Here is a 14235-nt window from a genome sequence, read left to right as displayed (position 1 = left end):
AAATAAAAGCATTGCTTAACCGCATGCAACATGTGCCCAAACACAAACCCACACCCTTCTACAAAATGAAAATCCCTTTCGTCAATGCCTTGTGTATACTCCCATTGGTCCCACGCTAGTGCAAGGGCCACACAACCTTGCATTGACCCCTTGCGTTTGCTAATAAGAACACCTTAGAGATGCATTTTTCTACACCATGCGATCGTGTAATGAGTTAAAACATAAAAGGTCTCCCTCTTAAGGATGAGATTTTGTTGTTACCCGGATTGCAAGAACTTTTCTACTACCTAGGTACGCAGCCAAAGAAATAGAATTTCAAAAGATATTTTAAGAAATACTAAAATCTAAGAGGGTATTTCTGAACCCAAAGGGAACTTGATTTCTTTCATTTCTTTAGCTGCGAGCCTGGATAGAGGGAGGATAGTAGCAAAATTCAAATTTTTATATGTCAAGTTTCAAAGATTAATTTTCTTGTTTCATCTCCAGCTCTCTTATTCTTGCCAACTCCAAACCAAAGGCTCTATCTAAGGAATTTTAAATCCAATGAAATGGTATCTTTGGCCTAGAACTAGCAAAACATACTCATGGAATTACCAATTAATTCTTCCCAAATCTGTCAAAATTAGTCGCCAAAAAAAACAACATAGTTCCCAAATAATGGGTCTCACTCTCACACTTCAAAAATTTGTGTATTACCAAGAAGAATGAGAGCTTTCTTTCATAATAATTGAGTCAATATCACTTTTTTTTAGAACTTAATTATTAATGGTAAATATAAACAGTCCTTCCATTAATCAAGATATATAATATACAATTAAATTAAAAAAAATGGTAATTAATTAGAAAGAGGGCACCTTCTGATCTTCTCCATTTCAATTCTTCTTTTCAGATATCTTCACCATAGAAATCTAAGATGTCCCCAACGTTGAGCTTAAACAGAGAGGAACAGTCATTATACATCAACCATAGCATGTGTTCAAACAAAATGGCATCAACATCAACAAAAATCACGGATTTCTCTTCTCGGGTTCCATCAAATCTCTCCTTGCTATCCTTCTTCATCGTCTCTATCAAGATCCGAAAAGGGTCTTCTTCTAACACATAACGATCCACCAAGAATTCTCTCTTTTCCTCCCCAACAACCACAGTCACCGGCCGACCACCTGAGCTCTCAAATCCTTCGCCGGAAAGAGGACGATAACCAAGCCGTGAATTCGAGAATCTCCGTCGTAACATCGTAACAGGTAGAACCAAGCAATCCATTGTAGGTGTTTGCGTTTTGTCCTGCAAGAACTGAGGCTGAAAAGCTTCAGAGGCAGAAGGTGATCCTGAGCTGGTGAAGTTTAGAATTTGGTGGAATGCAAGGATTTATAGATTTTATTGTCAATTGGGCATCTTCTCAGAATGGGATTGCGCTTGCTTGTTTGGTTGGGAGTAATGGACTTGTTGCACTTGCAGATGATAGTGACAGAGAGAGAGATGGAGAAGTTTCTGATTGAATAGGTCAACCAAAGCTATCACGGACCATTTTATAAGCAAGCTCCATCGTTGATTTTTTGAGTTTGCTTTGGTAAAGAGCCGTTGGTGTTGGGTCGGTGAGAATCTCTTGGTTTATGTAGAAAGTAGAAACTAGCCTATTCTGCTACAGTGCTACTATTACAAACCTACCCACTTGGAGTTGGACCCACCTGTGCCACAAGTTCAGTCCACACCGTCTGATTCAATGACCCTCCAATTAAGCTGCTGAATCAAGGGACCATGTTGAATTTCCCACAAGAAGGGATTGAGATATCGGTATCGGTATCAGTCTCTACCGATATCGATCCAAATCGATCGTATCAGCTTGGATCGGTCAATTTTACTCATAATAGTCATTCAAAATTGAGTTTTTTACTAATGTACCCTTGATCCGATACTGATACCTGATCCAGGATCAGTCAGGTATCAATATTGGATCAGCCAAATTGTATTGGTCAAGGTTGATACCGATACTTGGCCGATCCTGGATTAGGAAGCAGTATCAGATCGATGGTAAAATAGTAAAAAAAACCCGATTTTTAATGAAAATTAGAGATGAATTTGTTCGATCTAGATTGATACAGGCCGATCCGAATCGATATCAGATCGGTGTCGACAAAGATTGATACCAATATCTCAATCCCTGGGTATCAATAGCGGCCTCAACTGATACTGATAGTCTGATACGATCAAATCATACAGGTACCGATACCTCAATCCATGCCCACAAGTTCATTTAGTCGGAATTGTAAAGGCAATTGTAAGTGATGTTTGTAGAAGCACCTTGAGTAACAGAGAGAGGTGACAGAGGCAACGACACGGTTTGCCTTGACGCGCTGCGACGTCGGTAGTGATTCCTTCTCGGTGCGTGTCCACACTCCAAAGTCCACACCGCGCTCCACCCCGTCCACTGTGAGTAGTTGCGTCACCAACCGTGGCTGATTCTTTCTCAAACTCGCTGTCTCGGTCACTTTGTTCCCCTCCTCCCCCTTTCGTGTCACACTATAGGTTAATCAGATACGCTTTAAAGTCATTAACCGGTTCGGTTTTCATTTGGATTATAAGGCTTCGATTCGGTTTGCATGTGAACCAATAAATTGTCGGTTCTAAATTGATTAAGAAACAATAAATTAAATAAAATTGAAAGCCAAATCAATTATAAACACTAGTGAATTAAGACTAAGTTTCTCTCCATCCATAGAGGACGGTTCACAAACCCCTTCTAGGGTTGTAGTATATTCCAAAATACCCTTTTGATATCTTTTCCTATCCTCTCCTGCCTCGCAGTGATCTCATTCACCATGAGTGGCGGAAAACTCGATTTAGTGAACTAAATAGAAACAAAATTGAAGTTTGATTGAATCAATCCAAAATCATTACAACCGTACAATTCTTTGATTTTGGAAAGTTTTAGATTTTTAATGTATTTACATGGTGTTGAAAATATTCGTTGGGGAAGAGCCTTCTGGCGTGGCATGGCGTTGGCTTTCAATACAATAAAGTTCTAGCTTAAGTCCAGGGAGAGATCACACGTTTTGATTTGGAAAACTATATACCTATTTCATGAAGAGTCGAAACTGAACAAATGAGCACCTTTAGGTCAATGCTTGATCAATGAATGAGAAATTGGTGATGTGATAAGTCATAAGCTGTTTTTGACATTACATTGCTATTCTTATAAGTGAGTTTGAACTTTGAACTGTGTTTTAAGTCTTCCAAGCAGTTGGTCCTAACAGCCAAATGCATCACAATGGGGGTTGTTGGACCGGAGGCTATCCTAATTAGAGATGTAAACGGATCAGATTCGGCTCGGACAGTGCTATATCCGCATCCGCATCCGATTAGTTTTTTGATGGATTCGGATAATACTAAACGGATACGGATACGGATCGAATATTTTATCCATTTATATGTAAATATAACTTTTCGAATAGCTATAGCATATCCGTATCCGCATCCGTTTAGCTTTCAAACGGATTCAAATAGTGTTAAACGTATACGGACACGGATACGGAAACGGATTTCAGCTATTCATTTACACCCCTAATCCTAATAGGGTGAATTGGGTTTCTAAAAACTAAAGTTAAGAGTTCGAAAACCTTTTTAATAAATTAGGGTAGAAAGGACTCTATTCACGAGTGTAGTCTCCGTGCTCAGACACATGATGGCGTGAAATGACCGCTCCACCTGCATAAAGGGGATAAATCCCACTATTATTGACGCTTTCTTGCACGGTCCCATTGGCCTCCGCATTGACGTAAGGGTCACGCTCCCGAATAAAAAATTCTTCCCCATAAATTAGTTATGGAAACTATAAGATTTTGTATTTAACACACACACTCAATAAGAAATAAATAAAAGAAAAAATATGCAAGGAGATTGACAACAATTTTATAGTGGTCCGGTAACCTTCCCTACATCTACTTCCAAATTCTACAGAATCGCCTTGACTTTTCATTCTCAATTGCTTTCCTGGTGATAGGTCATAGTTGACCTGGATCAATCCCCACCATACACGTGGATGATCAGGTCGGCTCTGGCCCACACACCAAAGGCTCGGATTGGTATATAGACTTCGGGATAATCCCGGTTAACCATAGTTAACGAACAAATCAACCTAGTAAGGAACCATGGTCAGGTTAGGGACATGCTTCACGCATGACCCTAATCACACTTTTCGCATGACCCTAGGTCACACACGTGTCGATCAGAGATCATGCCACCAAGGACGACATGAAACCAAGGTTATCATCCATAAACAGGTAAAGCTTGAGTACCGTATGGTATCTAAAAGCTATAAATGGCCATGCCCAGTCAATGTATGGACACTTCACTTCTTCTTGCTTAAGCTCTCTAGCTTGAGATTTTTATCTGTTGCAAACTCTGACTTAAGCATCAGAGTGTACTAACCGGCTCAGGCCTGCACTGCTTTTGTCTTTCTTGTGATTTACCTGTGCAGGACGACCCGACCAGGCCAACCGCAACTCAAGTCAGAATTTGTCACAACACCTGGTAATAATTAAACCCATATAGCAGTTTTCTTTGGTTCACCACAAACCCGTAGGTGTTTTTTCAAATAGCTCAGCACGTAGTTTTTTCTTGTATTATTACAAACTAAGTGTTTTTCAAATGGCTCACATCCAACCCTTAGCTCAGTCACCATGCAATTCTTCTTGTGTCTTTCACATAAGGTAACAACACTCTTTTGGAGAGAGAGAAAAATAAACCTCTAAGAAAGTAGAATCACGAGCTGAGAGCATAAACAAATTTTTTGACATGCGGACGTATTTTGGCTAAGGACCTAGCTATTTTCCATTTTAGTACCAAACATCTTCACAAGAGTACGAACGTCTCCTACTAGACACAAACGTACTATCATGTACAATAGTCCTACATCGGTCTCGTAAGGGCTTGGATGTGGGCATATATAATATTGGGTTCCCTCCCCCTTTTAGACCGGTTTATGAGGGTATGTTCTTCCAACCATAACATTGGTGCTTTCATTGCCTGCCTTTTCCGCTTAGAAAGGACTACCTGATCCGGAATGGCTATCCACCTAAATAAAGGGAAATTCCAGTTAAGTCTTTAGTAACCTTAAGGGTTTTTTAGGTGTAAGAGACTTACAAACATAGGATTAAGAAGATATTATAAAATAGGGGAAAGTTTTCATACACGGATGTGAAAGTTAAAGTTATAAATCCCCACCCATTAATTAATGTCTTAAAATTCCCACTCTCTCACATGCACGGCTTACATGACCGTTTATGAAAACTTTCCCCTATAAAATAAGAACAAAATCCTATGATACGGAGATTTCTTCTTCTTCTTCTTCTATCTTCATTTTAATGCTCCAAAATACTTGATTTCTTCATCCTCTGATTGACATGAGTCTTGGTAAGACATTTCCCATTAAATCTTGAAGATTTCCATGACTTTTTCTCGATATTGTTTGCCCACTTACGAAAAATCTTGGGACTCTTCTTTATACTCGAGGGATTGTTTGGACTTTTTACAAACATACAGAATTTAATAATCCAAAATACATTATCTAAAAAGGTTATTTCATCATCAAAACATAAAGCAGCATGAACCTTATGGTTCAACATGGATTTCTGATTTAACTCATTTTTTTCCCTCTCTACCAAAAGGAAAAATGACTGCCTTTGTTCAATATAGTACAAGTTGGTATAGAAGCAAAGTAAAATTAGGAGAAACGTACAATGAACTTTGATCTTGAAGTGAAGTAAAATCAAAACGAGTTCTAAAATGAGTTACGAATTTGATTGGAATTTTGGAGGTAGCATGAAACAAAAATTTTAGATTAGAAAAGAAAAGGTTTTGTTTGAAACCAAACGAAGGAATTGAGAGAATTAAGTGAGTTTAGATAGTTTTTACTCGACTCCAATCTCCAACCAACCCCAGTGAATGCTATTGTTCTGATTAAAACATCACTTTGTATTTTTGCCAATTCTTCTTACATACGTATCTGATCAGCCGAGTCCTTTCTTGCTTCTAATTCCTTCTAGATTTTTTGGCTATTGGATCCTTTTCAATTCATTGATCTAACAGTGGGCCCTCTTTTTTTATCACTTTTTTTTTGGTAAATCCTCTTTTTTGATCACGTGTCCTTCTATGGTGTAACATCAGTATCCCAACCTATCTCAGTATAGTGGGCCTTCTATGGGCCCGCATTTGTTTATAGCTCATCCATGGGCTCTTAAGGTTGTTGCAGAGTGAGAGTCTCAGGGTGTCAATCGATACGATTCTGGTATTCGGTATGGTATATTGCACATATACCTCATATCAATACTATAGAAAACCTATCGGTACAGGTATCTCATATCGATATCGTATCGAATCTATTTAGTATTGTTTGGTACGGTATTAATACGATAAGGTGCATTTTCATTGTTTTGTCTATATCGAATACCAACTAAGTACTATATATCTCATATTGATACTATACCGAATTTATTTTGTACGATTTAATACAGATAAACCGATATGGTACTGATATCGATATATGATATGCGCGGTACACATTGACACCCTTAAGTATAAGTAAAAACAAGTTCATAAGTTTTTTATATATATAAAACAAGTACACAATTATTGAACTGAGTTACAAAAAAATATATTTCATTTTAGATTTTCTCAGCCAAAACGGCATATCACTTTCTCGCAAATCAATGGGATCATCTTGTTTTGAGTGTCAAATTCATGAACGAACAGAGGATTCTAGTAATCACTCTAAAATATCATTGCAATGAGCATATCTTAATAGATTTTATTAATGAATTGAGTGGGGTATGGATTGGAGATGTCCATTCATGAATTTGGTACTTAAACTGAAATTCAAAAACATCTCTGTATAAGTCTTAATATTTTAGAGTGTTTAACCTCTTTCTTAAACCAATCAGAATATTCTTAATCCCGATTTTCTATCTGATTTCTATTCGATTAATTGATGATTTTTCGATTTTGAATCGAATCAAATCGATAATAGAACCAATGAAATTAGAGTCAAATTGTTTTTTTACAATGTGATTCTATTCGATCGTAAAACAGTTGGTTTCGATTCCATTTTGACACCTTTTACTATTTGGGCCCTACCTTGTTAGGTGTAAGGAGAAGTGAAGTAAAATAAATTCCAACCAAACTGGGCCTTGATGGATAACTCATGAGCCAGAGCTGATCCTAAACCAGTCTACAGAAACCCCGTGATTGAATTTAATAGGATCCAAATTGCTAAATGAAATCTTCTAGATCTAAACAGAAGCTCTCCAGTTAAATACATAAATCTACCGGCATAGCCTCCAACATATTCTATATATGTTCCACGTGTCAGCCAACGTGTCATGTAATGGCTGGATCGACCTCCACGCCATGTTCTCTTCCATATTGTTCTATGGACAACTATACCACACACACGGTTTCCTAGGTAATCAATCTTCTGCAACTAAAATTAAAAACTCCATGGATATATCCAAAGGGTCTACCAGTAAAAGAACCCTAATGGTAGTTTCACTTTTGGTTTTCTCTCATTTGATGATGATGATCATATCCACAGTTGGAGATAGAGGAGGTGTAGGTGCTGATCCAGGCCCAAACGCTATTGAAAGAGGCATCAACTTTGTAACCCCTTTTGAAAAACTTACATCTATTATTAAACTTGCTTGGAATCACTTCAAAATCCCTGATTCAGAGTCAGTTCTTTCTTTCATCTCTGTCTCTCTCTGAATGATTTGAAAAATGGGTTTTGGGTTGTTTTGATCTGTTTTTTGCGTTTTTCAGGAGAATAAAGGAAGGAGGGTCAAATGCTGGGGAGTTTATAAGAAACGCTGCTGTAAAGAGTCTCGAGGAAAGTGAAGAAACTGCTGAACGGATCGCTAAAGCTGCCGGAGATGCAGTGAATGATGCGGCAAAGAAGGTCAAAAGAAGCGTCTCCGGTCACGCTAGGCAGCAAAACGATCTGTGATTAATGATTTGGGAATCTATGTATTAATTAGGTTTTGTAATTAATGATTATATCTATGTTCTCTGGCTTCATTTTTGGTATGAATCAAGGAGTTGGGCGTGCAGAATTTTTGGATAGAGAGTAACTCCTCCTCCGCGTGCGGTGGTGCTTTTTATTCAGTCGAGAGTGATTCCATGGTTCGTGATGCAAGATTGGTGTTTTCTTTAAGATTTCTTGGTGGCCTCGACTTGAAAGATCTCTCAATGCTATAACATATAGGGAAGCAAATCCCATATCAGATTCTCTTCCAGGAGGCGGCTAAAAGTGGATTAGCTTATCTTGGATTAGAATATTCCCTTCTCATGTTCAAGATGATCTGCTAAAAGATATCTTGGGTAGACCGACATATCGCTTTTTACTAGATATTTTGATCTTTTCCTCTTTGTAGTTTGGGGTGTTTTGGTGATGGCAATGTCGGTGATGGCAATGTCGAAGGTGGATTATCAGTTTTGGATTGTCGTTTCTTTCTGTGTATTTGTATTCATCCGAAATTCGTGTCGTCAATCCTGTATTTCTTTTTATTGGTTTTTTTTTTTTTTTTCAATACAGTTGATCTTTTAGCAAAAATTAAAAAATATGGCTTTAAAGCATCCTCATTATATGCATAAGCTGCTTATATAAAGGTGTCAATTTAGAACTAAAAATAAATACTGGATACAAAAACCGGTGTTTAAGACAAAACTGTTTGGTATGTATTGAATCGAACCGAATCGAATTATATACTATAATGCAAAAACCCTAAACGTAATAACCATTTTAAATTTTTAATCCTAATTTCTCTATGGTAGAAAAAGTCTATTAACTTGAATTATTAATCTGATGGAGTTGGTGTTTAGTTCATATCATCAAGTTTGTGTCATGAACAATATGGAATAGAACTAAACACAACTGTGGATGTGTATTCTGTCATTTTGTCTTCTAGAATCTAACATTTCAAAGGACTCCTTTGTTATATTGGTTCTTGGCGCTTGCATCCATTGCACGGCTTGAGGAATTGGGATTGGATCGTGAATTTTAAGATTTGTATTTGATTTCTAGGGTTCTAGCTGATTGTGGTCGATTCCTGGCTAATTCCGGCTGAATAGTTGTCCATGGTAGCTGATTCCATTGTTAGCAGGTCAAATAATTTTGATATCGAATAAGAAACTGTATTTTTTATCGAATAAAAACCATATTTGATGCCAAATAAAACCAAACCGAGTAGGTACAGTATTATTACCCTCACTAGATGAATGTCCAAAAATGCCTCTAGAGTTTTTTGACACCCATCCATTGCAATGATGAGTTGGGGTATGGAAGGATCTCCCCCATGCATATTATCATCCCCTCAATGTGCTAAACCTAGTTAAGGTTTGCCAAAAAATTGCAAAGGGTGTTTTTTTTTTATGAGAACAAAAAAACAAACTAACAAGAGGAAAATACAATAGAGTTATAGTGTAGGGCTTTTATGGCCGATTAGAAGCAATTGCATAACAGAAAGGGTTCCCTAACTTTTTAAACTTTAAGTTCAAGTCCTGGCCAGTAGAGCTAATATATAGAAGGTCCTGAAGAAGATGCCATGGCTCAGGATTAGTAGTTGGTGATGGAAGAAGATCAGGGATCTGTTGATTCGCACACCCCACTTCTTTCATCTTCAGTCCTAAACTGGAAGCATGATCGAACCCTGTGCGAATACAAAAAAGCTTGGGTTCCAGCTGGTGAGTAAATTTGATCGAACCTGCAGCGAGCAGCTTAACCTTGCCATTTATCAAAAAAAGGTACGCCCATCCTGCTGTACTTAGACCTGGGGTTTGAAATCTTGTACAGATTAAGACAGGAAAATTGAAATTAGGTAAGTTAGAAAATTTAGAAGGATGAGGCACCTCCTCAAGCTGGGGAAAAACATCATGGGAGTGAACAATGTGGGGCGGGGGGGGGGGGGGGATAAATCCAAATCAGCTATCCAACGATTAATGTTTCTCATAACCAAATTGGATCTGGTTTCTCATGACCATAGACCACCTTGTTTCGATCAGACCAAATAAAGTAACAAGAAATAATAAAAACCCCAAAGAACCAAGATAAAGCTTGTTTGTCCATCTTAAACTTAACCATCATAGAGAGACATAACTTTTCCAGAGAGGGGTGAGACAAGAACTCGGTTCTCAGCCCCAACGGACCAGCAGCCCAAATACGTTTAACCCAGTCACATGAAAGGAATATGTGCCAGTATGACTCAACGAAGTTTCCACAAAGAGCACAATAAGGGTTGATCGGAAGCCATTTATGTAAAGTTGCCTCGATTGGGAGATTTGCATGTAGCACATGCCAGAAAAATGATTTAAATTTGGGATGTAATTTAAGTCGCCAAAAAAACTTCCACCAATTGGAAGGAAGAAAATTAAATGATGGATTTGGGGCCGACAAAGATCTAGCAGCAAGTTTAGTGGTGAATTTACCAGATTTAGTCAGAGTGCACCATCAACTATCATCAGAGGCAGACAAATCAATTCTATGAATATGTAAAGAAACATCCACAGGGATAATAGAATTAAGCAAACTAGAATTCCACTGAGCATTAGTAATGAATTTATCAACTTTGTCTGTCAAACCAGCAATAATTGGGGATGGGATAGAACATGCAGTATAGATGGAATCCATGGATCAGTAAAAAAAAAAATCGATTTCCCATTACCTATTTTCTTGACCACAATTTTTTTCAAAGAAGGAATAATATGTCTAATACTATTCCAGGTCCAGGAACCATTCTTAGAGACTGTTTTGGGGTCAAAAAAAGAAACCTTTGGGAAGTACCGGGCTTTTAGGACTTGAGCCCACAAGGAGGATTGATTAGTAATTAATCTCCATCGCAACTTCATCAACAAAGCCTTATTATGATGCTCAGCTTTACGAAATCCTAGCCCTCCCAGAGATTTAGAAATACATATTTTATCCCAAGCAATAAGGGTAGATTTCTTCTGAGAGCCATAATTGCCAATCTAGAAGTTAAGACAAATAGAATCAATGGATCTGCAAACCTTAAGGGGAAACTCAAAACAGTTCATAAGATAAGCAGGGGTAGCGGCTAGAACCAATTTCATTAAAACAGAGCACCATGCATATGAAAGGAATTTAGATTTCCAAGCTGATAACTTGTTCTGAATCCTTTGTACAACACTTGCAAGCTCCTTCACTTTAGATCTGCCATGGAAAAGATTAGTACATTTATTTAATGCCTAAAATCGAACATAGGTTAGCCCTATCCACAAAAGAAACATTTTTGCTAAAATGAACACCACTCTTAGAAAAATTGATTTCTTGATCCGATAAGTCAGAAAAAAGGTCCAAAATTGCCTTGACGGTTAAAAGGTCCTTAGAGGTGGCTCTACAAAAAATGAGAATATCACCGGCAAAAAGCAGATGAGAAATTTTCGGAGCTGTTCTATCCACCTTTACCCCTTTGAACAGGTTAAGATCACAATAAGCAGAAAAAAGTCTGGAGAGGACCTCCATAGCCACAATAGACAAGTAAGGGCTCAAAGGGCAGCCCTGACGAATGCCCCTAGAAGCAGGGGAAAAATTAAAGGGGCTGCCATCAATTTTAATTGAGAAAGAGGTGGAAGACATAAGAGCAAAGATTAACTGACACCAATTCTCCCCAAATCCCAAAAGATCAAGTTCCATTCCAGCTTATCGTAAGCCTTAGACATATCAATTTTAATAGCAACATAACCCGTCTTACCTTTGGTATGTTTGAAGAAGTGAAAAATTTCCTGAGCAATAATAATATTATCAGTAATTTGCCTTCCAGGGATGAACGCGGCTTGAAAAGGAGAAATAAAAGAGTGCAGATGTACTTTAAGTTTGTTAGCAATCAATTTGGATAGAATCTTATAGGTAACATTGCACAGGCTAATGGGTCTAAAATTTCCTAAGTGAGAAGCCGTATCTGTCTTAGGATTAAGACAAATAAGGGTGTGGTTCAAGCCTTGGGGAAGGGATTTAGATTCAAAAAAATGGGTTACAAAAGAAAATAAGTCATTCTGAACCAAAGGCCAAAGTTTCTGAAAGAAACAAGCCTGAAAACCATCAATTCCCGGAGCTTTATAAGGGCCAATAGAAAAAACTACCTTTCGCAGATCATCTAAAGAAGGCGGAGTGCAAAGGAACAAGGGATCCTCTTCAGATAACACTTGGGGGAACAAAAACTCCACAAAGCCTGCATCCAAGGGGCTAGAAGTCGAAAACATCTTTTTGAGATGAGACGCAAAAGCATTAGCCATGTCCTTAGGGTCATCAAGTTTCTGACCATCCTCAGACCAAAAAATATTAATTTTCCTTTTCCTCAAATTGGTCTTAGAAACATAATAATAGAATTTTGTATTCCTGTCCCCATCCCGAATGTATAGATGTCTGGATTTTTTAAGCCAAAAAAACTCCTCAACATCAAAGATCCATTTAAAGTTTTGTTGGGTTTTAGCCATCAAATCCAGATTGGGGTTAGATTCTTCTGACTTACAAAGGTCGTTGTTAAACAAATTGTGTTTAAGAACTTCAATGCGCTCGAAAAAATCCCTGTTCCAAGTTCTCAGTTTGTTAGAAAAAAAGGCCAACTTAGCAGGTAGAGAGTCCATAGGAAAGTTGGACCAGGATGAGTTACAAAAAGAAAGAAAATCAGGGTGATGGATCCAAGCTTCTTGAAAGTAAAATAATTTTTTATATGAGGGTCTAGAACCAGAAGTAGAAAGAAGGATGAGGTTATGGTCAGATCCAATGGGGGATAGCTTTGAAAGGGAAGCAAGAGGGAAAGAATCAAGCCATTGAGGGGAGGCCATAGCTTTGTCTAGGCACTCTTTAATAAGACGGGGAGGTTTTTGTTTATTTGACCAAGTAAAGTAAGAACCATCCGTTTTGATGTCTTCGAGGGAAAAAGAATGGATAATACTTTTGAGCTTAAGGGTAGAAGAAGAGGGTTGAAAGGGTAGACCTCCCATTTTCTCCCAGGGATTAAGCACCTCATTAAAATCTCCAATGATGCAGAACATGCAGTCAAGTGTTACAAGGAAGTCAAATAGCAGCTCCCAACATTTGCTGCGATTAGGAATATGGGGGGGAGCATATAAGAAAATTATCCAGTAACAAACATCACCCCCATCAGCAATTTTAATGCCAATAAAATAATTAAAGCTGCGAACAGTCAAGATTCGCACAATTGGGTTAGAATGGACCCAAAGGCCTCCTTTACCACCTCTAGTACCAACACAATTGATAAAAGCAACAGAATTATAATGTGAAAGGGAAGCTTTGAGCTTTACTAGTGAGTGATCCAAACACTTAGTCTCGCACAGAAATAGAAAATCAGGATGGAATTTATTCACATGGTAAGATAAGCTTGTCTTAGTAAGCAAATTATTAAAACCACGGGTATTCCAAGAAAGGAACAACATGGTTAAAGGAAATGATAAGCAAAAAAGAAAGGTACCAACGGAAGCGATAACCACGTAGAGGAAAGAAGGAGCGCAGCAAAGTTCGACGATAAAAGGTAAAAATGTAAGGAGATAAAAAAAGATGATAAGGAATACAATGAAGAATTAAAGAAAGGATGGTAGCCAAATAGAAAGGTACTGAGTCAAGTGTCTGTGTTTCCTCAGTCGTTTCAGGATACGAGACATGGGAGATGCCAACCACAGAATAGTAATCAATATTGCCCAATTCAGAACCACCAGAACGATCACCAGTCCAGTCAAGTCAAAAACCGTGGAAATGAAAGTGGAAGGATCATAAAGAAAAGAATTTTTCAGAAAAGAAAGAACAGTTGAAAACTCAAAGGCAAGATAAGAAGAAATGGGAATAGAAACCAAAACCCAAGCTAACGGATAAGGACGACAGAAGAGAAACCCCCCATAGACCTCATGGATGAAGGCTAAAGGCACTAGAGGGCGAGAAGGCCCAACGGAAGCAGAGAGGGTGGCCACTAATAGATCATAAGCACCATCCAAAGCCGAAAAAACCACATTAGAATCCAGTCTCAGTAAATGCAGGGAGCAGAAAAAACCACCAACCCCGAATAAGCAACCACAATAAGTAGACAAACACCAACCCAAATTACCAAGGGTAAACTCCTCGAAAGAAACGCACTCCATGACTGCTCGTGAAATAGCCCAAACCATTGAAACTATTCCAAACTCAAAAGGTTATCAAGGGAATCGTTGATGAGGGAG

At 38.1% G+C, this 14235-nt stretch overlaps 2 protein-coding genes across 2 annotated transcripts; one reads left to right on the top strand and one right to left on the bottom strand.

Moving 5' to 3' along the window:
• Positions 1–868: 868 nt before the first annotated feature.
• Positions 869–1385, bottom strand: LOC122646586 (auxin-responsive protein SAUR77). The gene has a single exon (XM_043840167.1). It carries the CDS (start codon positions 1261–1263, stop codon positions 886–888), a length of 378 nt encoding a protein of 125 aa, XP_043696102.1. The 5' UTR covers positions 1264–1385; the 3' UTR covers positions 869–885.
• Positions 1386–7537: 6152 nt separating this feature from the next.
• Positions 7538–8035, top strand: LOC122646758. The gene is made up of 2 exons (XM_043840359.1): positions 7538–7724; positions 7813–8035. The coding sequence occupies exons 1-2, from the start codon at positions 7567–7569 to the stop codon at positions 7994–7996; spliced, it is 342 nt and encodes a 113-aa protein (XP_043696294.1). The 5' UTR covers positions 7538–7566; the 3' UTR covers positions 7997–8035.
• The last annotated feature ends 6200 nt before the right edge of the window (positions 8036–14235 follow it).

Source organism: Telopea speciosissima, chromosome 11 (genome assembly GCF_018873765.1).
Source record: "Telopea speciosissima isolate NSW1024214 ecotype Mountain lineage chromosome 11, Tspe_v1, whole genome shotgun sequence".
Classification (NCBI taxonomy): Eukaryota; Viridiplantae; Streptophyta; class Magnoliopsida; order Proteales; family Proteaceae; genus Telopea; species Telopea speciosissima.
Note: the sequence above shows the minus strand (reverse complement) of the source record. Positions and strands in the feature narration are given on the sequence as shown.

What these genes read in the sequence shown, in the direction of transcription:
- LOC122646586 (XM_043840167.1), bottom strand. Translation starts at nt 1,263, where the DNA reads ATGGATTGCTTGGTTCTACCTGTTACGATGTTACGACGGAGATTCTCG.
- LOC122646758 (XM_043840359.1), top strand. Translation starts at nt 7,567, where the DNA reads ATGATGATGATCATATCCACAGTTGGAGATAGAGGAGGTGTAGGTGCT. An exon ending in TTCAAAATCCCTGATTCAGA is followed by an intron (nt 7,725 to 7,812) that starts GTCAGTTCTTTC and finishes TGCGTTTTTCAG; the next exon opens with GAGAATAAAGGAAGGAGGGT.